At 47.3% G+C, this 24669-nt stretch overlaps 1 protein-coding gene across 6 annotated transcripts in view; it reads left to right on the forward strand.

The window, feature by feature from the left end:
- The window catches only part of AMOTL1 (angiomotin like 1), a 90008-nt gene that overhangs the window by 59594 nt on the left and 5745 nt on the right, over window positions 1-24669 (forward strand). For all 6 annotated transcript variants that reach the window (XM_063329465.1, XM_063329476.1, XM_063329504.1 and 3 more), the window contains 6 exons: window positions 2210-2354; window positions 3201-3290; window positions 9449-9594; window positions 17725-17874; window positions 21270-21460; window positions 22775-22900. In XM_063329465.1, coding sequence (XP_063185535.1) covers window positions 2210-2354; window positions 3201-3290; window positions 9449-9594; window positions 17725-17874; window positions 21270-21460; window positions 22775-22900 — 848 coding nt within the window. The remainder of the gene's footprint in view (window positions 1-2209; window positions 2355-3200; window positions 3291-9448; window positions 9595-17724; window positions 17875-21269; window positions 21461-22774; window positions 22901-24669) is intronic.

The raw sequence follows: 24669 nt of genomic DNA on the forward strand, positions 1-24669 counted from the left end.
AGGAGAGAGAAGCTCCATCTGCTAAAATAGTCAAGGAGAGCAATGCAAGGTAGCTTGAATATAGCCTCTAACTATGTATAATGTCTTGGTTTGAGGTAAAACAGAACTTATTTTCTTTTCAGTAATGTCACTTTTCAGCAGATGTCACGCTGATCTAAAGAAAAAGCTGTAACAGAATCAAGTAGCTGAAGCTATGCTGTTATTGGAGTAACTAATGAGTAACTAATCGACATGTTGTTTTGATTCTTGAAAATTCACATGAAACAGCTTTTCTCAAAAGCGTTCAGACTTTTTGATGAGGTTTTGTACAAGTTTGTGTTGCCGTGCATACGAGGAAAAATAAAACTCATTGACTTCTTTTAAACCACAGTAAGGTTCAGACTGAATTTCCAATGAGTTTGGATTTATGCAGCATTCCTCCAAGCATGCTATCCTCGTGGTGGGAACATGCTTGGTGTCTGGCCGTGCATCAGCAGAGTGGGGAAAAACATGCTTTTCTAGAGGTTGTTAGGGAAAATGTAATGGGGCTTTCTGGAGCTCCTGCTTTAAAAGAAAACAAAATGGAAAGCCAGAATAATCTAACTAAATTTGTAGTTCACCCAAGAAGGAGTTTCACAGCAAGTTCAACAGGTCATCCTCTTCTTGGACCTGTGGAGAATTGTCAGCTGAGAACTAATCTGCGTATGGTACCGTTTAACATCATGCGTGTAGGAGAGTCGCTTGTACGTGTGTGAAATACCTGCGAGCTGTTAAATCACCACTGGTGTGAGATAGGTGGTGTGATACCCAGCAAGATACTAATCCAAAGCTGCTGGTGCCACGGGGGCCACATGTGGGCTTTGCACATCACCAGTTGTTTCAGCTTTTGTGCCTGAGTGAGCTGAAAGCAGAAATTGGGGAAGGTAACTGAGGTTCCCCATCATGGCTCTGCTGGTCTTTCCTCATTGTGTGTTTCGGAGGTGCCATATGTCCATGGGCTGTATCCAGTCAGAGTGTCCCTGGGGTCATGGGAAGCACAGCTCCAGGCATCTGGAGTCTGGCTGCTGGTTCTTATGCAGGCAGCAGGGTGACAGCTCCAGTGTCCCTGGAGCTTTTATTCTGCAAGTGCTGCAACTGGCAAATTACACCTAAAGCTTAACGAGCCCTGGAGAGGTACCTACCTCCACGACAGGTGGAGGTGGGCTCGCACCCTGGCTTCACAAATCACGAATCCATCCCACCCATGATGCAAGAGGCTAAAAAAGTGCCAGATTTAGAAAGGTATGTTGGAGGCTATATATATCTCTTGGTTTTCCAGCCTGTGCACATTATCAAACTTTTCTCCACAAACACGAGGGCTAGGCATGCAGGAGCAGATTGCCACATCAGTGTTGATCATTCCTGCAGCAGTGATTTCAGCAAAGCACTTAACAAGACATTAGCTTATTAAAAGAGCTGGATGGGATTGACCTGGACAGAAAAACTCTGCCTGGGACTATCCTCCTGTCAGTTTTTTGGGTTCAGGTCTTAAGATGCAAGTTCACCGCTAAGGGCTTCCTCTGCATGCTTTGCCTACAGTTTGGCAGATTTCAAGGAGATGAAGTTAAGAAGACTGAAAATCCAAATCACTTGGTTTGGTCTGTTCTAGTTTCTTTTTCTATAGAGCAGTCTTTGGTCAAGGATGGAAAGGACTGGACCACAATAGTTTAAGACATGAGGTCAGACACAAGCCTAAAGCATTTCTGGTGGCGTGCAGAGCTTGATTTTGGGTTAAAGATCTGTCAGAATAATAAATCTTACCTCCTAAAACTCTTTATAGGAAAGAATAGTACGCACAAATACTCTTTCCTTTGCTTTTCCTCTTGGATGGTGTTAAAGCAGCAGCCTCAGTCATAGAGTGAAGGCAACCGGGTGTTTACGTCAGGCCCAGCCCCTCCCGAGCTCATTTGGGAGCTGCCCGTGGGGTGCTACAGGGTGCTGTGGCATGGCGGGCCGCCCCATGGGGCATTTCCAGGGGTCCAGCAATCGCTCCCTGCTGCAGGAGCCTCCAGAACACTGGGACTTTGCACCATCCTCCGCCGGGGAGATTGGTCATTGCAGAGCTGGTGGCTGGTGTGGCGCTCAGCATGGGCGTTGCCCCGACCCCTACGCCCCATCAAAATGCCCTGGGCAAATGCTGGGATGGGACGCATTCCTGCTGGGCTTTACCGGGAGCTCTCTCTCCTTTCAGTTTGAAATAGAGATTCAGAGGATTTCAGAAGCTTATGAGGGCCTGGTCAAGACCACCACGAAGAGGGAGTCTCTGGACAAAGCGATGAGAAACAAACTTGAAGGAGAAATTAGGAGACTTCATGACTTCAACAGGGATCTCCGTGGTACGTTATGCTTGCTTGTGTGGTTTTTTTTCCCCCCAGTTGACATGGTGTTCCACTTCTTACAGAGTAGCAGGCTTTAAAGGAATGGTTTTACGCATGTTTTAGATAAACTTCTTGAGAAATCAGGCCCTGCACATTGGCATGGGATAAAACTGCTGTCACTCCCTCCAGTTGCAAAGAAACTCTGTGGCAAAATATGAGAGTCAGCTTCAGACGGTGCCTTTGACTATGACTTTGACTTTGAGCTATTACCTGTCTAGGTGCCTGATGGGAGTCCTTTGATATGTCTTTGGGCAGCGAGATGCCTGCAAGCTGGCTCGTGCTTTTTTGCAACAGTGCAAGGGGGCTGGGTTGTCTTTTTGGAGGAGGGGGGCACCTGCAGGCAGGCCCTTCCCAGAGGAATCTGTCCTCTGCTGCAGAAAACCGCTCCTTTCCCAGGGTATCCCCAAGGATTGGTGTCACCAGGCTGGGGGCTGCCATCCCCCAGGGTGTCTCACTGCACCAGGGGCCACACACCACTGCGGGAAGGCACCCATCCCCTGGCAAAGCTGGGTGATTCAGATGACAAATGCCTTGTGCGTTTTGGACAGCATGAGAGATGAAGTGCTCGGGCACGTCAGCCGCGGGTGGCAGAGGCTTTTCCCCCAGTTTCTGTAAATCTGAACGACACAGCTTCATGGAAGAGGTCAAAGGCCTCATCTTTTATGTATGTGTCAGCCTCCATTTTAATGTCCTCCTTCAGAGAGTCTATTTATACTGCTCTGCTGGCATGCATCTTATTTTCTTGGTTGGCCTACAATTTTATATACATATATTTATACTTAAAGTATTTCCTGTTTTTTGCAGAACGACTGGAGACGGCCAATAGGCAGCTAGCCAGCAGAGACTTCGATGGGCATGAGGATAAGTCAACAGAGGGCCTTTATGTCACTCAGAGTGAGTACTGTGCTAATCTATCTTGAAGGTGCATATATATATATATATATGCACACATATAGGTGCTGGAGTAGAGGTGAATACTTTGCTGTTAATTGTTATTGCCCTTAGGGCTTGGTTTTACTCAGCTAATTCGTCACATACTGTTATTTAAGCTGCAGACTGGATTGTTCAGGCTGGTTTTTTTTTTTCCTCTCTGAGCACCAGAACCAGGCAGTGGGAGTTAATGGTAATACAACTTAGCTTATTTTTGATAAATATTTATCTGAAATTGTGAAGTGTTGCTTGCGGCGATCATCCCTAGGGATGCGTGCTTTATAGAGAAGCCAGATCCTTCTCTTGGCTGGGAAAAGCCCAGAGCAACCTCTCCTGACTTCTTGTCAGTGCCAGGGGCTGACTAAGGGGAGGGAGAGCAGAGCTGGACCCTCCTTTTCACAAAGGATGGAAAAGACAAAGATTTTACAACTTCTACTGCTATGGAAAACGTCCATTCCCAACAATTTTTAGGCTCCTGTAACGACTGAGCAAAGTGCTGCAGCGTTTCCCTGCTATGTGCTGATGGCTCCGTGTGACCAGCCAAACCAAAACCTGAGCAGCTGCATGCTGCATGACAGCGTGTGTCTTCTCGTGTATCCTGAGTATCTTCAGCATGCTTCCAGAAGGGCTTGACCACCCGGGAGCTGTGCAGTACCTTGCAGGCTTAAATCCCATTGAAGCTAAATGCTGTGTACAACGGAACCTTCTGTTTTATTTATTGCACCAAGAGCTTCCTTGAAAGATGAGCTGCAACTGCAAATCCTGAGGTGGAGAACTGGCCACCTCTATTAGCAGTGTTTGGTACCACTCAGCGTGCCTTGCTGCCAGCCCTGCCGTGCCCACCAGCTGCTCCAAACGCAGGAGAGCTTTCTCCTAGCTCCCACCAGCAGTGACAATGCCAGCATGGCCACTTTGCTGATGTGCGTGTGTGCACAAACCAGAAGACAATCTAATGGTCTTTTCCATGACTGTGTTAGCTTGCCCTATTAGCAGATGCCACAAGGGCATGTAGATACTGCTGCGAATCCAAGGGGATGATCTGTTAAGAAAATCACATTGCTGTGTAAGTCTTGTCATCCTTGGGAAGAGTTCAAGCAGGGTAAGTTGCACAGTGCAAATTGCAGACTGGGGTCTGCTGTCTTCGTGTAGACAGCCTGGCAGCGTTCCCATATACTGGCAGCTACAAGGGGGAGTTAAAGCCCCAGGATGGGCTGAATTTGAGTCATTTTCCAGCACATAAACATGCTCTATGGTTCTGCTGATAAATATCTAGCAATAAAACTTTGCGCTGTGCACTCAGCACATTACTGCTATCAATTCACAGCTTACGAACAAATATAGCTTTTCAGATCCTATCACACAAGACGGGCTGGATGCTTTGAGTGTCTCCTGGCTAGGCCAGAGAGCTCAATGTTACCAATGCAATGCAGAGTGCTTCCAAGAATAGAAAAATGGGCACGTGTAAAGCAGGTCCTCTTCAGTCAGGTTCTTTGGGCTGCTGGGGCACGCACAGTAATGACCTCAATATCAGGGTATCAGCCTAAAGCACCCCTCTGAGAGCCCATAAAAGGTTTTGCTTGGAAATCCTCTGTTGCTGATTGCATTTATACCCTGATGCTTTTATCTTCCCCAGAGGCAGACCGTGACCAGGGTTGCACCCCACTGCTAACCTGGAGGTTTTCCAAGCATGGTTTGTACCCTCCTCAGCTCTTTTGATGGAATACTCAGGCAGAAAACTGAGAGGAGAAGGGGTGCATCTTGTTTTATCTGCTCTGTGTACACTTGTATACTGAGACTGAAACAGTTGGTTTTAGAAGAGAAAAAATGGTACCTACATGTGCTCCCATTAACTGTCGCAATTTTGTCGTGAAACTCGTGTTTGGATTTTTCCTAAGGGTAGTAGCTTGTTAAGTCATATTAGGAAATACAAATCTTTATTTTCTTAAGGAAAGCAAAAGCAGTACTCAAGTCCCTATGTTTATGGAAAACAGCCTGAAAACATGATCCCTTAACATCCCTGACCCAGGTCATATAAAAAGACTCCAACATCAGCAAGTTCCTAAAAGTTATCATTTTGAAGCCAGCCTGATGATTTTATGAAGAAGGAGAGATAAAACTCATGAGGTTTTTTTAATGCTCATCCTTGGTAATAATGCAAACGCAGAATGAACACTGTGGTAAAACTCCAGTAATAGGCAAAACTCCCTGAAAAAGAAGTCTGGCAAGGCAGGATGTTCAGGGATCATTTCTCAGTTTCTCTCAGTGCAACAGTGCAGAGCGGTCATGCGCTGTGAGATGGAGACCGGAGGTGACAAAACCTCTTATTCTTTGTAATAATAATAGGCAAAGCCAGTCTGCATGCCTCAAAGTATTAAGTGCTAGGCATTTGTGCCGGAGAAAAATGGTACTGTTGTATTAGGGGTAGGAGAGAACTCGCAGCCTATTAGTTTCATGATAATTATGTGATGTTTTGTCAGTGAAAAAGGTTCCTTTAAGGAAAGACATGAAGCAGTGACCGATGAAGGCGTATGGAGGTATTAAGACAGGAAATAGTCAGGGCAGAGGCAGAATCTTCAGGGGCAAGTGAAAGGGAGCTCCTTGCCCTCTCATTTCGCAGCCAAGGGCACCTGCACAGGGAGCAGCATCCTGAAGAAATGGTGTCAAATACAAAAATGCATCTGTTCTGCGTGACTTCCCCCGGCCCTTCGAAGGGGAGTGGGAAATCTTATTTCAGTTTTCAACACGTGAAGGTCAAATTCTCCCCTGACTTGTACTTCATGACATGCAAATGGAAACATCCTAACTGTAAATCAGACTGTGCTTAAGATGCCTGCGATACTTTGTAGGGTAAGGAAAGCCATCACGAGTTTCAGTGGACATTCAGCGGCTTCCTCTGACAACAGAGCATCAAACCTTTCTGCATCCCTGCTTAGGTCAGTGACCACAAGTAACCATGCACTGAACCATTTATTAAGTATATTACAATCGATCATAATTATTACTATTAATCACCACCTGCGAAAACGGGCTCAGGGACCTCGAGCACAACCTCCTGCAGCTTCTCAGCATTTTCTTGGTGCTGGCACGGTCCAAACTCCAGAGGGGTCTTGGGAACCTGCATTTGTGAGTGAAACTGCAGGAGAAGGTTGCAATGAGCTGGTTAACACAGCCACTCCTTGTGAAGCGTGCGGGGTGGACCTGTGCTATCTATAATGTAGTGTTATTTATGAGTGGGTTTGAGGGCACACATTCAACTGATATTGGTAAATGGTACGTTAAAAACATATTTCTTGTTTTTCTTTCAAGACTGATCAGATCAAAACCTTCTGTTACGTTTGAGGTCTGTGTGAAAAGCTGGTGGTCGCATCCTAGTGTAGTGAAGGGGTGGCAGTGATTGAGTGTATCTTTCCGTCTAATGTTCCTGCTTCAAAGCAGGGTCAAGACTGGTCTGCTCTTGGTGTACCTACCCAGCTTGGCAACTCAAAAAGCCTGGTTGCGAGGCAGCGAAGCAGGCTTTTGGCTTTATCTCCTCTTTCTTCTACTCAGCCACGGAATATTGATGTAATGTCCTTGGTGTGTTGAGGTACAACAGTCAGAGGCATTCGGTGGAAAGCTGTGAGATTACAACTGTCAGCTACAACAAACAGCTGAGAAGCCTTTTGGGGAATGTTCAGTAATGGGATGTAGCAGTGATCCACCAGAAAATAGAAACAGGTGTTAGATGGAATTTGTTAGGTAAAAAGCACGTGCCTGGGCAGAAGGTACGTGCATGTGTAGCACAGTAAAATGGTAATTTTAGACTTTAAGGATACCTGTATGTACTTGAAGAGAATTTAAGGTACATTCAACAAAGACCTTCTTTGCTAAAAATTAATGTAATATAGGAAAGTACTTATAAAACGTACCTCCAGCTTTTTGCAGGGAGAAGATGACGTGGAGAAGCGTTGAGAGCTGTGAAGTGATTTTTTCTTGTCAGCTTTCTCGTGGGTTCAGTGGTCATTTTGTGTACAGTGTAACCTTGTCCTCCTTTAAGGGGGGGATAGAAAGTTTAATGCAGCAGAGCAAGCTGAGTGCTTCAAGTTCCTCGTATGAAAGTTGAAAGTGAAGGTCCCAAGTCCTGTTTTCCTATGTGCTGTCCTCCTATAATATTGGTTTCAAATCTGGAGCACAGCAAATGTGGTCCCAGCATGAGACAGTGGAGTGCCACAGGGCTGAAATAGCATTCATCTTCCGGCTTCTTCACCCTCTAATGAAATTAGCTGCTTGATAATTTGCCCAGATTTACACTTTTGTATAGTAGATAATAACGTTTCTTGTGAATCTGATTGAAGTAAATGTCTTTGCGTTGAAGGAAGAGACCTGCGTGTCCAATATAAAATTTCTTGCTGATGTGGGAAGGTTAAGGCATGTCATACCAAGATGGATTGTGGTGGCAGTCGGTGGCGCGGTGCGCACAGCACTCGCTGGGCTTTGCTCGTGGGCTTTGCAGAGGCCAATGTGCCAGTGTTCCTGCCAGAGAATGTTTCTGTGAGGTGCTGAATTCCTCCTTTTAGGATAAATGGGAAGACGGACAGGTGGGTTTGGGCTCACCTTTGCTATTTGTGCTCTGTTCCTCATGGCTCAGCTCCTACGCATCTCACCTTGCTGCAGGTGCCTACTGGTAGTGTGTAAATTAAGCCTGTTCTCATCCCATCTGTGATTAAGGAAGAATAAGGCCCTTGTTGGGGGTGGTTCAGGTCTGAAATGGCCTGGCTTTGGCCATGTGAAGGTTCCTGACCCTCCTTGGTGGGAGGTGGATAGTGGTGGGGCTTCCAGCTTGACTGGTTACACCTGGGTCGGACAGGCTGGATATTAGGGGCAGATTTTCCATGTTTTGATGGTTTTGGAGCAACTTTCCACTTCATCTAAAAAATAACAAATTCTGTAATGCTGTGTTTAAAAAGTCAAAAATCAAAACAATGTTTAATTGATGCCAAATTAATTTTTGGAGGAAATTTTCCGTCCTGGGGTCTTGCCAAGTGCTTTATTTTTGGCGTCATTAAGAACGAAGGCCGGATTTTAAAATCTCAGATTTCACTGAATGAAACCTCCGTCCCCTGCTCCCTCCAATCATTAACTGTTTGGGGTCCGATGTCAGGGATCCAGTGATTGGCCCGTGATGCTCATGTTCCCTGAAATGGCTTCTCAGCAGTGTCAGGGCAGAGGTAGATGGAGCCGAGCCTTTCCTGAGGCAGCTTGCCAGTGAAGTCAATGGTGGGACTGCAGTTTGTTGCCAAAGAAAAAGATGTGAGCAAAGCTGACTGAATTTAGCCAGTTGTGGTTTTTTTAATGTCTTATCCAAAAAAGGGATGATTTTCCAGCACGGAGGTTATCTACATGTTTTAGTTTCACTCCTGGTGCTTTAAGGCACTTAATGAGGGAGAAGCACCAACCGGTGGACCCTTTAAGGAGGACTGGAAAGTCTCCCAGGGACCCCACAGTGTTGGAATGCCTCCCACAGTTCCCCTTTGTCTGTATGTCCAGAGAAAGCCTGTTCAGGTGCCTCCTATCTTATTCTTCATTATTGCTTTCCCCTCTTTCTGCTTTCAAGCTGTCCAGCACAGATCTGTGTTTATTATTTGGCTTCTTCACGTGTTCTGTATCTCATAATCTCCATCCTTGCAAATAAAACGGACTGGGCATGGCACAGCCAGCATCCACATGGCTGACGTTTCTCATCCCTTAGAGAAGGGCAGCAGCATCCAAGCTGGCAGCTATAAACAGTCCTTGACATAGGCAATCCTCGTGGGAAACGAGTAGCTGGTACAAGCCAAAATTTTGCTGGGGAGCGTGCTAGTAGTTCAGCAGAATGGACAATTATGAGGCGGTGCCCGGGTCCACAAGCTCTGCTAGTGCAGATGCAGCCCAAGCTGCTGCTCGTTTCTGCTGCTGGTGCTCGCGTAAAGCTGGGCATTGAGGAGCTGAGCCTTGGCAGTAGAAACTCCTTGCCCGCTGTGTCTCAGCACTGTGTTGTAATGGCCCTGCTCGCTGCCGCTTCATGTGATTTTTGCTTTTCTAAGGATGTGGCCCAGGGCCTACGAGCTGTCCTGATGGAGCGGCCCTCGTTCTTGTCTTTCTTTCAGACAAAGAGCACTTGAAGGAGAAGGAGAAGTTGGAGATGGAGCTGGCAGCTGTGCGTTCTGCCAATGAGGACCAGCGGAGGCACATCGAAATCCTTGACCAGGCCCTAAACAGTGCGCAAGCCAAGGTCATCAAACTGGAAGAGGAGGTGAGGCATGGGCAGCATTTCTCTACTCTGAGGCTAGCGTGGCTCATGGTTAGGGCTTTTTCCATCTGAGTCCTGAATCTCTTCTAGCCATGGTGTGGCAGGTCTTCCTGCTCCCCTTGCACTGCGTACTTATATGTATAACTATGCATAGTTATACAATACTGAGCCAAGCAAACAAGCAAAGGAGACCACAACCATAGATGTTTTCAGAGCAGAGTCTTCAACATGTAACCAGGGGCAACACCAAACGCAGCTAGCAGGTGGCTTGGGTCATGGTAGGACTTCACAGAAATACCAAATAAAGAGCTGACTACTCACTGAGTTGGGACTGCAGTACAAACGTGATGTTGGTACATGCCATTTCTCCCCAAAGAATGCCAGGAGGCTTTTGAGATGTGCACAGCAGCACAGCAGTGCAGGGCTTGATAACTTCATATCTGAACAGCGGTCTTAGAAGAACTGACTGAGCTGGCTGGAGGCAGACCTTCCAGGCGCTACAAAGAGCCACAGGTTTTATTTGAGAGCTTGAAAAAACCTGTCATACCGTGAGACCCAAGAAGTCTGCACAAAACCCCCAAGAGGTCTTGCTCAAGCAATGCTCCTGTAAGCCTGATAGTGAAAATAGATATTCAGATGGGAAGAGAAATCCCAGGAAGAGAGGGCTCTTCCAACTGACGGACAAGTACAGAACAACATCTGGTAGCTGGAAGATAGAGTTATACAAATTTAAAGTGGAAATGATGGTCAGTTTTAACTATAGCTAAGAGTGATGTCAGTTCTCCATTATTGGAGGTCTCTGAGTCTCAATTTATTTTGTTCCTTAAGACCTTCAGTGAAAAGGTGTGGATTTAATAACTAACTGAAAGTCTGTGCACTCTGGCAGATCAGGCAAGACTGTCAAAACAGGCCTTTTTGGCCCTAAAATCTCTAGCCCTGTGACCAACAAAGAGGGAAAATGTTTTACGGGGAATAAAAGAAACATAATCTTTACTATCCGAGCAGGCGGGCCATTGGTGAGGGCAAGGATACTCATCTAGCAGGCTTGGGTAGAGGTTCATGCTCTGGCACAGGCTGCTGGCATGAATTTGGGCGGGTCTGTTCCGTTTTGGTGCTGCATTTCCCAGCTGCACCCTCCCCAGGGCTGGCCTGGGGGAAAATCCACAGGAGCCTGCTGGGTGCGTGGATGCAAGGCATTTTGAGAGGAGCAGGGAGGATCTTTTCATAGAATCATTTTTCAAATACCTGCAAGTAACTTGAGTGCAGTTCGTTGTCTTGGAAAGATGAAAGGTGAATTGACCTCATTGATACTTGAATGGTTTTTGTCAGGGTATCCAGCATGACAGACCCCCTCTTAGGCTACCTAATGGTTACTTAGAGTCTAGAAGATTTAAGGTACTATATGTAGGTGCTGAAGGCATTGCTGTTTTGTTCCTGACCATTAGACCATTCTGACTTCCTATTTAGGAACATTTTAAAACCTCCATTGCCTCTGGTGGATGCACTTAGCAGCAAGAAGAGGATCACATTAAGTTTAACTGCTCCTCTGTTAGTTGATCTAAAGCCCGTTCACCGTCCCAGTGTATCTGGGGCAGTCCCTTTGGGGTAGCTGCAGGAGCTAGCGTACCTTTAATCTGTACGTAATTCACTTGACACTGTTTGCCTTAAAGGTAACCCGAGGTTTTCTATTTGCATTTCATTACAAAGCGGCTGAATAAAGGAACGTTTTTTAGGTGGCAACACCTGCTAGTGCAGTTGCAGCATCACACGGGGGGAGGGGTGGGGGAGGATGGCGGGGGGGTGGGGGGCGGGAAGAAATGTGTTTAGCTCCCTGGCTGCTTCACACACTGTCACTGTGATATTGGCACGTAACACTGACTTGCTGAATACACACTGGTGAAGGCAGCAGAAGCATAAACGCAGATTTCCAGGCAGGTAGTGTGAGAAGCTACCCTATGCCTGCCGGGTTGTAGTAAATACATTTGTAGCCTTAGGGCTCTGTCTGTAAGAGCTTTGCAGTTGCCAGTTCCTCATCTAGGCATCCAACAGAAATGTGCCTCTGGTGGGAACTGGAGCTAGGATCCTGGATTGTGGATTGGTGAAGCTGAGGAGAGGGCAAATGTTCCCCTCTAGAGAGCTGCTAACCTCCCACCCAGGGCATTGTAGGTGTTGAGGAGATGGTTACCTCCTGCCTAGGGCATGGTAGAAGTTACAGAGGTGGTAACCTCCTGTCTGGGGCAAGGAAGACATTATGAAGGTGGTAACCACCTGCCCGGCATATGGTAGGATCATAGAATAGTTTGGGTTGGAAGGGACCTTTAAAGACCACCTAGTCCAACGCCCTGCCATAAACAGGGACGTCTTCAACTAGATCAGGTTGCTCAGAGCCCCGTCCAGCCTGGCCTTGAGTATTTCCAGGGATGGGGCATCTACCAGCTCTGTGGGCAACCTGTGCCAGTGTTTCACCACCCTCAGTATAAAAAATTTCTTTCTTATATCTAGTCTGAATCTCCCCTCCTTTAGTTTAAAACCATTACTTCTTGTCCCACCGCAACAGACCCTGGTAAAAGGTTTGTTCCCATTTTTCCTATAGGCCCCTTTTAAGCACTGAAAGGCCACAATAAGGTCTCCCTGCAGCCTTCTCTTCTCCAAGCTGAACAACCCCAGCTCTCAGCCTGTCTTTATAGGAGAGGTGCTCCATCCCTCTGATCATTTTTGTGGCCTCCTCTGGACCTGCTCCAACAGGTCCATGTCTGTCCTGTGCTGAGGGCTCCAGAGCTGGATGCAGTACTCCAGGTGGGGTCTCACCAGAGTGGAGTAGAGGGGCAGAATCACCTCCCTCCACCTTCTGGCCACATTTCTTTTGATGCAGCCCAGGACATGGTTGGCCTTCTGGGCTGTGAGCGCACATTGTCGGCCCATGTCCAGCTTTTCATCCACCAGTGCCCCCAAGTCCTTCTCAGTAGGGCTGCTCTCAATCCCTTGCCCCAGCCTGTATTGATACAGGGAGTTGCCCCAACCCATGTGCAGGACCCTACACTTGGCCTTGTTGAATCTCACGAGGTTCCCACAGGCCCACTTTTTGAGCTTGTCCAGGTCCCTCTGGATGGCATCCCATCCCTCAGGCATGTCAACCGCACCACTCAGCTTGGTGTTGTCAGCAAACTTGAGGGTGCACTCAATCACACTGTCAATGTCATTGATGAAGATATTGTAGAGTACTTGTTCCACTATGGACCCCTGAGGGACACCACTTGTCATTGATCTCCATCTGGACATTGAGCTGTTGACCACTACCCTCTGGATGCGACCATCCAACCAATTCCTCATCCACCAAAAAATCCACCCATCAAATGCATGCCTCTCCAATTTAAAGAGAAGGATGTTGTGGGGAATCATGTCGAAGGCCTTGCAGAAGTCCAGATAGATGGCATCCATAGTTCTTCACTTGCCCACTGTTGTAGTCACTCCATCATAGAGGGCCATGAGGTTGGTCAGGCAGGACTTGCCCTTGTTGAAGCCATGTTGGATGTCTCAAATCACCTCCCTGTGCTCCATGTGCCTTAACAGAGCTTCTAGGAGGATCTGTTCCATGATCTTCCCAGACACAGAGGTGAGGTTGAGAGGTCGGTAATTCCCAGGGTCCTCTGTTTTACCCTTTTTAAACATGGGTGTAATACTTCCCTTTTTCTAGTCACTGGGGACTTCACCTGACTGCCATGACTTTTCAAATATCATGGAGAGTGGCTTGGCAACTACGTCAGCCAGTTCCCTCAGGACTCTGGGATGCATCTTGTCGGGTCCTGTAGACTTATGTATGTTCAGGTTCAGGTATGTTCATGGTAGATATTACAGAAGTGGTAACTTCCTGATGGTAGACGTTAGGGAGGTGGAAACCTCCTGACCAGGGCATGGTATATGTTATGGAGGTGGTAACCTCTTGCATAGGGCATGGTAGATCTCAGGGGTGACAACATGTGAAGGTGATGCAACAGTATTTACCAGAGTTTGTCTGTCAGAGCCCTCAGCCTGAGCAAACGCACATTGACCTAGTGTAGCGTTTAACTGCCTTTTTCATTCTAGGGGGAGTTCAAATGAATTTTATCCCAGCTGACGTGTTTTAATTGTTGAAGGCAGTGTCATGCAGCTCGGGTGAAGTGCGGTTAATCTGGCTTGTGTGCCCACGCTCCTGTGCTCCCTTTCCCTTGCTTTTGCCCTGTTTCATCACTAAATCAGAGCACCTTTTTAACAGTTTCTGGAGCTCAATTTGAAACATATGCAGCAGATATTGTTGAAGTTTTGACCCTTCATCTTAAACCAGGGATTTTGACTCTAATTTGGAATATATTGAAGGAAACATAAAATCACTCAAATGAAAATGACTATTAGTATTAACAGAGCTCTACCTCAGGCTCTGGTTTGTAAATCCACACAGATTTCTTCTGCCACCAGAATGTAATTAAGTTTAAACGCTTTTTAAGTCAAGGCTTGAGAAATAAGCAGTAGCTACTAAGTTGAATTAACATAAGATAGCATACTGTGTAAATCTACATTATCCTGAGTGCCTGTTAGTAGAAGGATTTAATTCAAAAATATGTAGGTGGTATTATCACCACATGTCATTTAGGAGACTGCTGCTGGAATCGTGTGTCTGGTCCACGCTTTGGATAGAAGACCGAATTCTTGGAGAGGCTTCAGAAAACAGCTGTAGAATTTATTTGGGGCCCAGAAGCTGTTCTTTGCTGTGAACAATTAAAGTGAAGAGGTGGCTGAGCTCCAGTCCATGCACATGAACATGAAGAAGGGATTGCTGTCAGCCAGGTTAAATGTTGCTCTTTAACATAAGAAGAAATAATGAGATGCAGTGTTTGGGGGCTAAAGCTGAGCAAATCAGACTGGAAATAAAGAGTTAGAGTAATTACCACTGAAACGACCCAGTTAGGGTGATAGCGGGTTCTCCATCTCTTACAGTCTTCAGCTCAAAACTTATATCTATAGGGTAGATATTCTGTAGCTCAAATTGGAGTTACGTTCCTAGTGCAGATGTTTTTCCAAGACCCACTTGCCTTTACTCAGATTTATTTGCTTGGATCATCCCCTTTTAGCCTTAGCTCTTCTTTATCTTTATTTTCCTAATCCCTTGTCCCAGGGCAGTGTTCAGGCAAGTTTGCTGATCTTGTGAATATGTGAATTGTTTCATTAAATGCTTCTTGCTCTAGTAGATCACAGTTTGGAAACAGAACAAGAAGTAATTTGTTTAAATTGCATAAGAGAAAGCCAGATTAGGCATTAGGGTAAAAGTTTTCTGGCAGTAAAGGAAAATAAGCCGTGAAATAGTTTGCAGGGGGAGGCTGTGGAGTCCCTACCCCTGGAGAGTTTTGTAAACAGATTATACAGACATGTGCCAGGTTTTAGATAGAGTCGATCCTACCTTGCAGCACAAGGATGGACTGGTACCTCTCCAGGTGCCATCCAGCTTTTTTTCATTTGAGTCTGTGTTTCTGTGAGGTATTGGAGCTTAGTACCATGTATTTCTGATTGCAGTCCCCCTCTTACGGATGCATACTACACTGACAAGCCCATTAATTTAAATGACAACATTTTGTACTTCATTTTTTAAATGCGTGGGTGAATTTTTTTCCTTATGAACCTACAGGCAGGATAGAAAAGTCAGAATTGGCTCAAGAAACTCCCTATAAATTTGTGAAGGGGGGAAGTGTCTTGTTGCATATCTCCAACAAGATTGATTTCTAAGGCGGTGGATGTGTGTGCATCGCCTCACCCACGCAGGCAGAGGTGCGCGAGTATGTGAACCCAGTGCTTCAAGGGCTGCTGCAAAGCCAAATTCTGTCTGCTGTGATACAGATGGACCCTCCAGCATCTGGCAGGACATGGGGGAGCAAATGAGCTTGGCTGTTGAGGGACCCCGGGGAAGCCCCCTTCCCCTCTCCGATCCACACTGGTGTGGCTGGGAGGTGGCACAGGCACCTTCCTGCTGCCAAAATAGCACGTTCAGCAAAAAGCCACTGCTGTGTCTGTCTTGGCAAGTCATGAGCTCCCGAGGAATGCAATCTTCGTGCTGCTGCCAGAGACTAGTGGGGATTATAATCTCATTAATTTTCATGGAAAGCCCCGGGAGCCATAAGCGTTAGCCTGGATTACAGCAGGGCTAGGGAGGTCACACTGCCAGTTGTTGGCCCTGGGGAGGTTTGTTTAGGCCAAGCTTTGCTTTTGCCGTGAACAAGCCTGTATTTCACTTCACCTGTGACATGAATGGATTTAGGGTGCCGGAAGAGGAATTTCAAGAAAAAGTGATTTTATTGTCATTGTAAACAGTGGGAGGGAACCTAGGTGAATCCAGCATCACACAATTAAAAAAAAAAAACTTGTTTGCAGCATGGGAGTCCTGGGCTAAGCAGAGGACGCTGGGTGAAGGGGAACCTCACAGAGCCAGGGGGACCCAGCGCTGGGGTTTATTTGCTCCACATGCCCAGGAACAAGGCAGCAAACTTCTCACTACATCCCCTAGATATTTAGACACGGATATTTTGTGGCTGTAGCTTCTATATCATAACCCACATTGCAGTTAATTACAACAGTTAATTTCAACTTAAAAAAGAGGTAGGCACTAGGATATGGTTTCGGCCCTGGCCTTGCCAGCTCACAGCACCTCTCCAGCCTCTCTTATTTGTCTAGTTCCCCAGTGTTGACTGGAGTTAATGCGGTTTTCTGCTTCCTGTTTTGCTTCTGAAAAACTTCAGGTCTCAAATGAGTGTACAAATAAGTGAGGGAGACTAGAAGTCCTGAAGAGGATCTTAGTGATCATAGCAATGACCTTGAGCATCCCCCATTAACCCCCAGGCCGCAGATGGGGTCCAGCTGGGGCTTCACAGAGGCTCAGCATTCAAACCAATTCACCCTCCCTTTCTGAGGCAGGGAGTTAAGTCAAGAGTGTTTTAGGGTCTTTTGAGGTTCATCGAAGTCTTTTGCGGTTCACAGCTTCAGTTTGTGTGCGCTGTTGCTTTTTGTACTACAAAGCAGATGTCTTTAGAAAAGTAAATTTATTCATGCTTGTGAAGAGAAAATTCATGACAAAAGGCCGGGGGAGAAGAGGGGAACTGGGTTTCCCGAGGCCGGGACTGCAGCCTGTGGGGTGAGCAAGCAGACCCCGCTGCCGCAGCCCCGTGAGCGAGGTTTTTGGTCAGCCTGGCCTCTGTGAGTGAGCTTGCCCCTTCTCGGTACCAGATTTTGGCTGGGAGTCAGGTTCCAGCACAGGCTTTGCTGCCCATGCCAGTGCCCAGCACAGCTGATGCCCAGCGTGTCTGGCCTCTGCAGCCTCCTCTCCCCAAGGGCTCTCAAGTGTGCCAGCTGCTGCCAATCACGACACCCTGCGGTGTCACTGAGTGCCCGGTGGCCTGGTAGGAAGCCAGAAGTGGGGATAGCCGCTAAGCACCCTGAACATCTGCAGTCCACTTGCAAATTTCTTTTGGGGTATGCTGCTCGAGCAGTCTCTGGCTGTAAAACCCTGTGTTGCAAAATCCTTGTGTCATGTTAAGCCCTTCAATAATCGCATTATATACATAAGGAGGCCTGGCTTTAGCTGCCAGCACATCTGTACGTCGGCATGGTCACGCCAGTGAACAGGATAGAGCAGGTGGAGCGCTTCTATCTGCTGGCATTCCGCTTGCTCCACCTGCATTGAGCAGATATGCAGGGCTGAAAAAAAGAGACTCTGTTTGGGTGCAGACTCTGTGCTGAGTGTCACCAGTCGATAAAACTCACTGGGATTCCTCTTAGCTGAGGCCAGTCTGTGTATTTGCCCAAAGAGTATCCACCAACATGATGGCTGTTGCTTAGAAATGGCCAGGGGGTTTCGTGGCTAGTTGATCCCCAATGGGTGGAAGATCTGGGCAGCGTTCCCTCTGAAAGGGGTAGAGCTGCCCCAGCGACGCCTGCTGTGCCCTTTCCCTGCCCATCAAAGGGGCGCCATCCTTCCCACGGAGAAACTCTGCGAAGCAAACGGCCAAAGCCGTGCTTGCGCCCAACAATCACCTGCAAGTGCGCGGGGGTCCCAGCAGCCTGGGGTGGGTGTGAGGTGTCCCCTGGTGCTGCTGACCCCCCTGTCCCCCACAGCTGCGCAGGAAGCAGGCCTACGTGGAGAAGGTGGAGAAGCTGCAGCAGGCGCTGACCCAGCTGCAGGCGGCCTGCGAGAAGAGGGAGCAGATGGAGCGGCGGCTGCGCACACGCCTGGAACGGGAGCTGGACTCGCTGCGGATGCAGCAGGTGAGAATGGGACGGTCTGTGCAGGACCGCAGCACGGGGCCTTCGGCATTGCTTTTAAAGAGGGACGGTCGCCTGCAGTCCTGCCAGGTGCCACCTTGCTTTTGGGTTCAGTCATTGGGCCTTCCAACTAAGCCTTTCCCTTGGATGGGGTTGTGGATGCCCCATTGTTAGAAGTGTTCAAGATGAGGTTGGACAGGGCTTTGAGCCACCTGGTTCGGCCGAAGATGTCCTCCCCCCAACAAGGGGGTGGGACTTAGATGATCTTTGAAGGTCTCTTCCAACCCAAACCACTCTATGATTCTAACTCCTGATTTTCAGCGGAGGATGGGGGAGCTCCGCAGTGGGGATGCTGGACACAGCCGAGCCCTGCCTGCTGCGGGGCTGGGAGGTCCTGACTCCCCTGCCCACACCAGTCTCAGTCTCACCCACACCAGGTGGCCCCACACCTGCCAGGGGAGAACATCCTTCCACATCTCTCCAGCAATCACAGATTGTGTAAGATCAGCTCCACACCGATGGAGGAGAGAAAAGGTGTGGTACATGTAGGCATGAGATTTAGCCCACAGACTTGGGCTGATCTTGCATTGAAAAAGCAACGTGGATGGTGTGGGATTTGGTGGGAGAAAGAGGTTGGGCCGTATTTATTCTGGGCAAAGCTGGTATGGTTGTTTCACAGAAAACTCTATCCATGACAGATCTGGAGACAAATGGTGTCATCTTCAGACAATAAATTATTTAAATATCAGTCCAGTCCATAATGGTCTAGAAATGTAGGTTTGCACTTCTGTGTGCGTCCCCTTGTTTTTTGGCAGCCCTGTGTTCTTAGAGGGATAGTGTTATGCTCGTATTTTATGCACAGTTGTTCCTTTGTTATTCCTCCTCCATCCCTAAGTCTCAAAGTCCAGTCATCTGTGAAAAGGGGAAAAAAAAAAACCAAAAACATGAGGAGGTTGCAGGGAGGATTTCCAGGCTACAGCTGGCACCAGGTGCCAAATACACAGGGATTGCCTTCAGAGGAGAGCGAGCAGACGTACGAAGTGTATCAAACCCCCGCTTGGTGGCCAGACCTGAGAGCATCTTCTCACCAGCACCCCTAGGGCAGGGCAGGGCAGGTTCCCCAGCACCCCTCCAACAGCATCACTGTCACTGCTGCTCCCTGGAGACCCTTCCCATCCGTCTCCGTTCTTCCTTGCTGCTGTATAAGCACGTTATTTCTTTCTTGCCCTGTCCCCCATGGGCTTGCTGTTCCTGTCTTCTTCCAGTAGCTCTTCTCAGTTGCCCCTTAGTCTGCTCTCCTTTAAAAAAGAAATTACGTGGGGTATGGCATGCTAATGCTGCTGTAAATGAGAGAACATTTGAGAAAATACAATTGAAATTCAAGTGAATTCTAGAACTAGAAAAGGTTTTGTTCTCTGGGCTGGAAAATAGGGACAAATCAATATATTAAGTAAATGGGATGGACTGTCGACAAAGTCCTTGTCTTGGGAGTTCAGGCTACGTCTGCTCGTTTTAGCAGAAAATTCCTCTGTAACTTACAGATTGCTTCATTTTTAATATTTTTTTTTGTCACTGTAATCAGCAACTGCATTTTGGGTTGCCATAGTTCTCAAATGCCTGCACCAGTTCCCTCTGCCAAGTTTTAAGGAGAAAGATACTCTGACTTCACACCTCACCTCTCAGCTTTGAGGGGAGACTTTGGGGTATTTTTTATTATTATTATTTATACTTCTTGTTTTATGAGACGCAACCCTTTTTACTTTTTACTTTTTACTTTAGAGCTGTCCTCTCTGAGTTGTCTACTGAAATATTTTCTCATCACAGAGAAAAAAAGAGCTTTTTTCTCCTTTTTACCAGAGTCAGCAGAAGGAGGCAGAGAGCCAGAATCTCTTCTGTTTCTGGCTTCTTGGTAACCAAGTCCAAATGGCAGATCTTCATTATCACTGATGCACAAGCTTGGACAAAAAAACCTGCCTTTGACTTAGCGCTGCAGGCTGAGCGTGCAGGGCTGTCAGTGGTTTTGACTGAGAAGGTGACAGGTATCTGTGACGTCCCAAGATGCCATTTACAGACCAGGACCTTCCTTCCAAAATATTACCTTTCTGCCAGGGGTTTGACAATATTTGAAGTGTAGGTGCTGATTATTGCAGGAACAGAGTCGCAGCCGTTGCTCCTAAGGGCTGCTCCGTATTGCATTTCCAGAAAGCAGCTTCCAAACGTGTCATTACCGCACCAAAGGCAAAGGCTGCAGCCCTCTCCTGGTATCTCTAGTTTCTCCTAAGCAGGAGATAAGTGTCTAGAAGGAGGAAATGTGGTTTGGAAAATGGAAATGGTTGCTGCAGCCCTTGCTCCGGTGTGCTGGTACTGTGCCAGGGAACCGCTTTGCTGGTGGAAGTTCGTGGTGTAGCATGGATGACAAGCCGGTGCTCCGGAGACATGGTTTCCCCTTTAACACAGTCCTGTGCACTGTGGAGTGTGACAAATCTCTTGCATTTTTTATTGGAAAAAAAAATTCATTTACTTTTACTGACTTCTCCCAGAGCTTTGTGCCTCTCTCCCCAGCGTGGGCTCATCCCACCCAACCTCCCCTGAGCCAAGGGCTGGATCTCCATCCACCTCCGCTTTCCACCAGCAGTGAAAGGAGCTCGAGGCAGCTACCCGTGCTGCTTAAGTTCTTTAATTAAGTGCCTGTAACTGGGTGGGATAAATCCTGCCTGGGTAAGTGCTTTCCTCACAGTGTAGATGCAGAGGGTTATGCACCCATTGCTGCTTGTCAGCATCTCCTGGGAGCCACCCCTCAGTGCCTGGGCGTCTTCTGCCCCTCTGGTCGGAAAGTTACCTGCTGCACCACAGAAAGCATCTGCTGAAGGCACATGAGAACTAATGTGCCAAAAGAGACAGGCAGAAATCCACATCCAGGGTATTTTCCGAGCTGCTGTTTTAAATAGGTTACATTTAGCCAGGCTACATGTCACTTTTTTTTCTGCTTTTTTATGTAAACCCTCTGGTAATAATGGCCTGTCCATACCGAGCACTGCCCAGCTGTGTGATGAAGTCCCAGCAAGAGCAATATCTTCTAAAGCTTCATTGCTTCTTTTCTCTACCAGCTTTTTTCCTGCCTTTTCCCTTGGCTTGGGGTATCCCATGAATTCCCTGCACATCCAGGGAACAGCTGAATCCCTGCTTCTGTCAACATGGTCCGGAGAAGTGTGGTGGGGTTGCATACACGGTCAACCTGCCTGTCCTCCTGCAGTCTACGGGGTTTAGACTGGGGGTTCCACCTGCCCCTGTCAAAAGACATGGGGATGTCTTTGCGTGCTTAGGAAAGTGGGGAAAAAAGGGTCAGCAGCTCCCCTACTTGGCAGAGGGTGAGTATCTGTCACTGTTTGCACCAACAGAGGCAGGGCAGCTACCAGGCGAGCAGCCTCCCGGAGCATAATGCCCCAGCCCTGATGGAGCTGGTGCGGGAGAAGGAGGAGAGGATCCTGGCCCTGGAAGCTGACATGACCAAGTGGGAGCAGAAGTACCTGGAGGAGAGTACAATCAGGCACTTTGCCATGAATGCGGCGGCCACAGCTGCAACGGAGAGGTAAGATGGCTCTGGTGCAAGCAGGCAGCTCTCTCCACCATGGAAAGCATGGGGGAATAATAAGGAATAGATATTTTCTTAAGGCTGGATTTTGCTTGCCTTTCCCTTCTGAGTCGCGCCGCCAGGGTTAAGGCACTTCTCCATGGTGTCATGACAGTGAGATACAATAGTCAGTCCAGACAGGATTTACCCTTCTGACCAGGTCCAAAAGTTTATCAAATCCAGGCACCAGACTCAAGCAATGGCCTCAACGGCAAAGTCTCGGGCTGCCAAATTGCACAGCTTAGGTAAGGCAACTCCTCCCCACCACACCAATCAAGCAAGCAGGGACTATTGGTATATGGCTGCATCCATCCCATGCTCTGCAACGTGGTTTTTAACCTAGTTTTAAAAACTTGTAACGGGGGAAATTTTGTGGCCTAAGTCCCCTGATTCACCACTTCATTAAGCTTCAAATCAAAAAGGTTCTCCTGATAGCTAAGCTAAACCTCTTTACTGCAAATTACCTCAACGGCTTCTTGCCCTTCTCAGGTGTACCTGATGAACAGCAGATCACTCTCAATGTTGTAACAGCCTTGTAAATATTGGAAGATAGATATCGCTTGTTGTATCTTCCCTGGCCTGAACTAACTTCCTTCCTTCAGCCATTCCTTACATGTCCCAGTATAAGCCCTTTCCCATTCCCGTTGCATTTGTCTGGACTGTCTCCAATTTGTCTGTGTCAAAGCGTGGTGCCCAAAAGCGCAGAAGGCACTGCAGTGAGGCTTCCCAGCAATCAGGAGAACGGGCTAATTAACTTCTTGGCCCAGTTTCTTTAGAAGCCAAATCCCCTGAAAACATCCTAAAATGAGATTTCCCTTTGAAATGCGGTGAAGTGCATGACTCAGGACGGTCCTTTTCTTTTGCACTTCAGTCTAGGCAGTGATTCATGTGCTGTTTTTCACCTTCCAAAGTGTACGGTTTCGTTTCTTGTTTGAGATATGGTCTTGTTGACTTGGGACCATTTTCCCAGTGAGTGAGTCCCTCTGGTGTCTGACCATGTCCTTCAGGATGGTTGTTAGGCCTGTGGGGGTCACCCACGATTACAATGTGCTCTCTGTTGTATCAGCCAGTTAATTAATAGCGTTGATGACTAAACCTAAGCCCACAGCAAGGTGACCCAATGCCAGATAGCCATCCACTTGACAGGCAACCATCACTAGCTTGCTCTTGAGATGTGGGTTTGGGGTTTTCTTTGCAAGTGCCAATCTCACTTGCGAAAGCCACCCTTGTGGTCTCAGGAGCCCGACTGACCATGTCTAACCGCTTTGCCAGGGACATCTCGGCCCCGAGCCACTCACGCAATGGCAGCTACAGCGAGAGCGCGCTGGAAGTGCGGGGCTGGCAGGAGGAGGAGGAGATCGTGCAAGCCAACCGGCGCTGCCAGGACATGGAGTACACGTAAGGGGCCGTCGTGTTTGGGCTGGGTTCAGATAAACCAGAATGACCTTCTTCTGTTCCTTCATGCGTGCCTAGAAAGGATGGGCTTAGCTTCACTTTGACTTAGTTTTGCTCTTCAGGAGTAAAACAGGGATTAAAGAGTTGCTGTCGTTAGATAACTTCCTCCCTACCTTCCTGTTAAACCGTCTCTGTGCCAAAAACTACCTTCTTACAAAACAGAGGCTGTTCCATTGTTAAAAGTAGGTTGCCATGCGAGGAAGCTGAATGCTTGTTTAATCTCGGTGAAAATCTCCCTCTGGAAACAAGGTCATAAAAGCTGAAGTTGTAATCCCACTCCTACATAATGAGCAACGCAAGGGCTTGCCTTTGCCTCGCTCTTCGCTCCTTGCCTGCTTACTGCTTTCTAGACACACTAAGTTTCCTACATCCAAGTTGTGTGATGGTCACACTGGCATTTAGGAACAAACCTGCAAAACTTAGCGCCACAAGCACTGCTATAAAAGAGGCATTTACAAGTAGTAGAAGATATAAAATAAACTTTTTGGGACACAGACAGTCAGCAAGAGTAACGTTCATTGTTGCAGATACTTCTCTATTTTCAGCACGCAAGTGGATATGTGGCCCATTAGTTCAAAAAGCATTAGATCTGAACAGTAGTTTTAATCCAGGCTTTTTTTCCTGGTGAAAAGTGTCCTTTTGATGAGTAAAAATCCCTTGAGAAAGTTTGTGTATTCCTCTAGGTTTTTACTGAAAAAATATTTAAAATCTGTTCTTCAGTATTGGCTTCCTGACAAAAACACCGGTCTGCAGACACTTTTATAAAAAGGTGTATTTGTTGCTTGTGGAAAGTATCAATGGTTGGTTTTGCTGGGTTTGTTTTTTGTTTTCCACTCACAGATGCAAGCTAATCCTGCATCCAGTGAAGCAGTGGAGTTTTGCCCTTGGCTTCATTAAAGACAGATTAGGATCTTGTGTTTTCATTGCAAATTAGACATCTGATTATGAAAACTAATGCCAACAGAAGTAACTAGCTTTCTCCCTTGTACGTATAGGTTTTCCAGATGCGGCATTTTAGCTTTCATTGTTTCACAAAACGCAGCTGCATTGGACTATATATTGTACATCATATTCAAGCTATAGTCATCTGGCTCTTACATTGTACATGTACAGTTTGGTTCATTCAAATGTGGTTTTGTAGTCTTTCGGTATGATTTGGTGTTAATCATTCCTGGAGAAAAGTCTCAGATTATCCTGTTTTTTTGTGATTTGAGAGTCTTTGGGGTCTGTATGAGAGAAGTAGCAAGCTTTGCTCGGCTCTGCACACTGCGTGCTCGTTGTTTCTGCAGCGGTGAGGAGAAGCAAGAGCCCAGCCCAGCCATTAGAGAAACCAAAGGGAACCTTTCTGCTCTCTTCAGCAGGTCTTTGCTCCAGCTGACAGCAGACCCAAATTGTGGGGTTAATTCAGCCTACTGAGGGAGGGTTTCCAGATTTGGCCCCGATGTATTACAGGGGTGTAAATTGCCTGTGTGTTGGCATTCTGGTGAAGGTAGCAATCCACGTCTCAGTCAGGATACTGCCCTCATTGCTCCTGCTGGGTTGGTAAAGCCGCAGCGCTAGATGGGTTCAGTTAACCTTGCAGAAAAGAGTTCCCAGTTTTGTCTTGATAGCCAGAAATGCTCGCTGTTTCAAAGTGCATGGTTATCCTCAGAGGAACTGGTGGAGCTGCCTTGTCTGAGTCACTCAAAACCGGAGGGGACAGAGCAGCAGGG

The sequence above is a fragment of the Chroicocephalus ridibundus genome, chromosome 1 (genome assembly GCF_963924245.1).
Source record: "Chroicocephalus ridibundus chromosome 1, bChrRid1.1, whole genome shotgun sequence".
NCBI classification, from domain to species: Eukaryota; Metazoa; Chordata; class Aves; order Charadriiformes; family Laridae; genus Chroicocephalus; species Chroicocephalus ridibundus.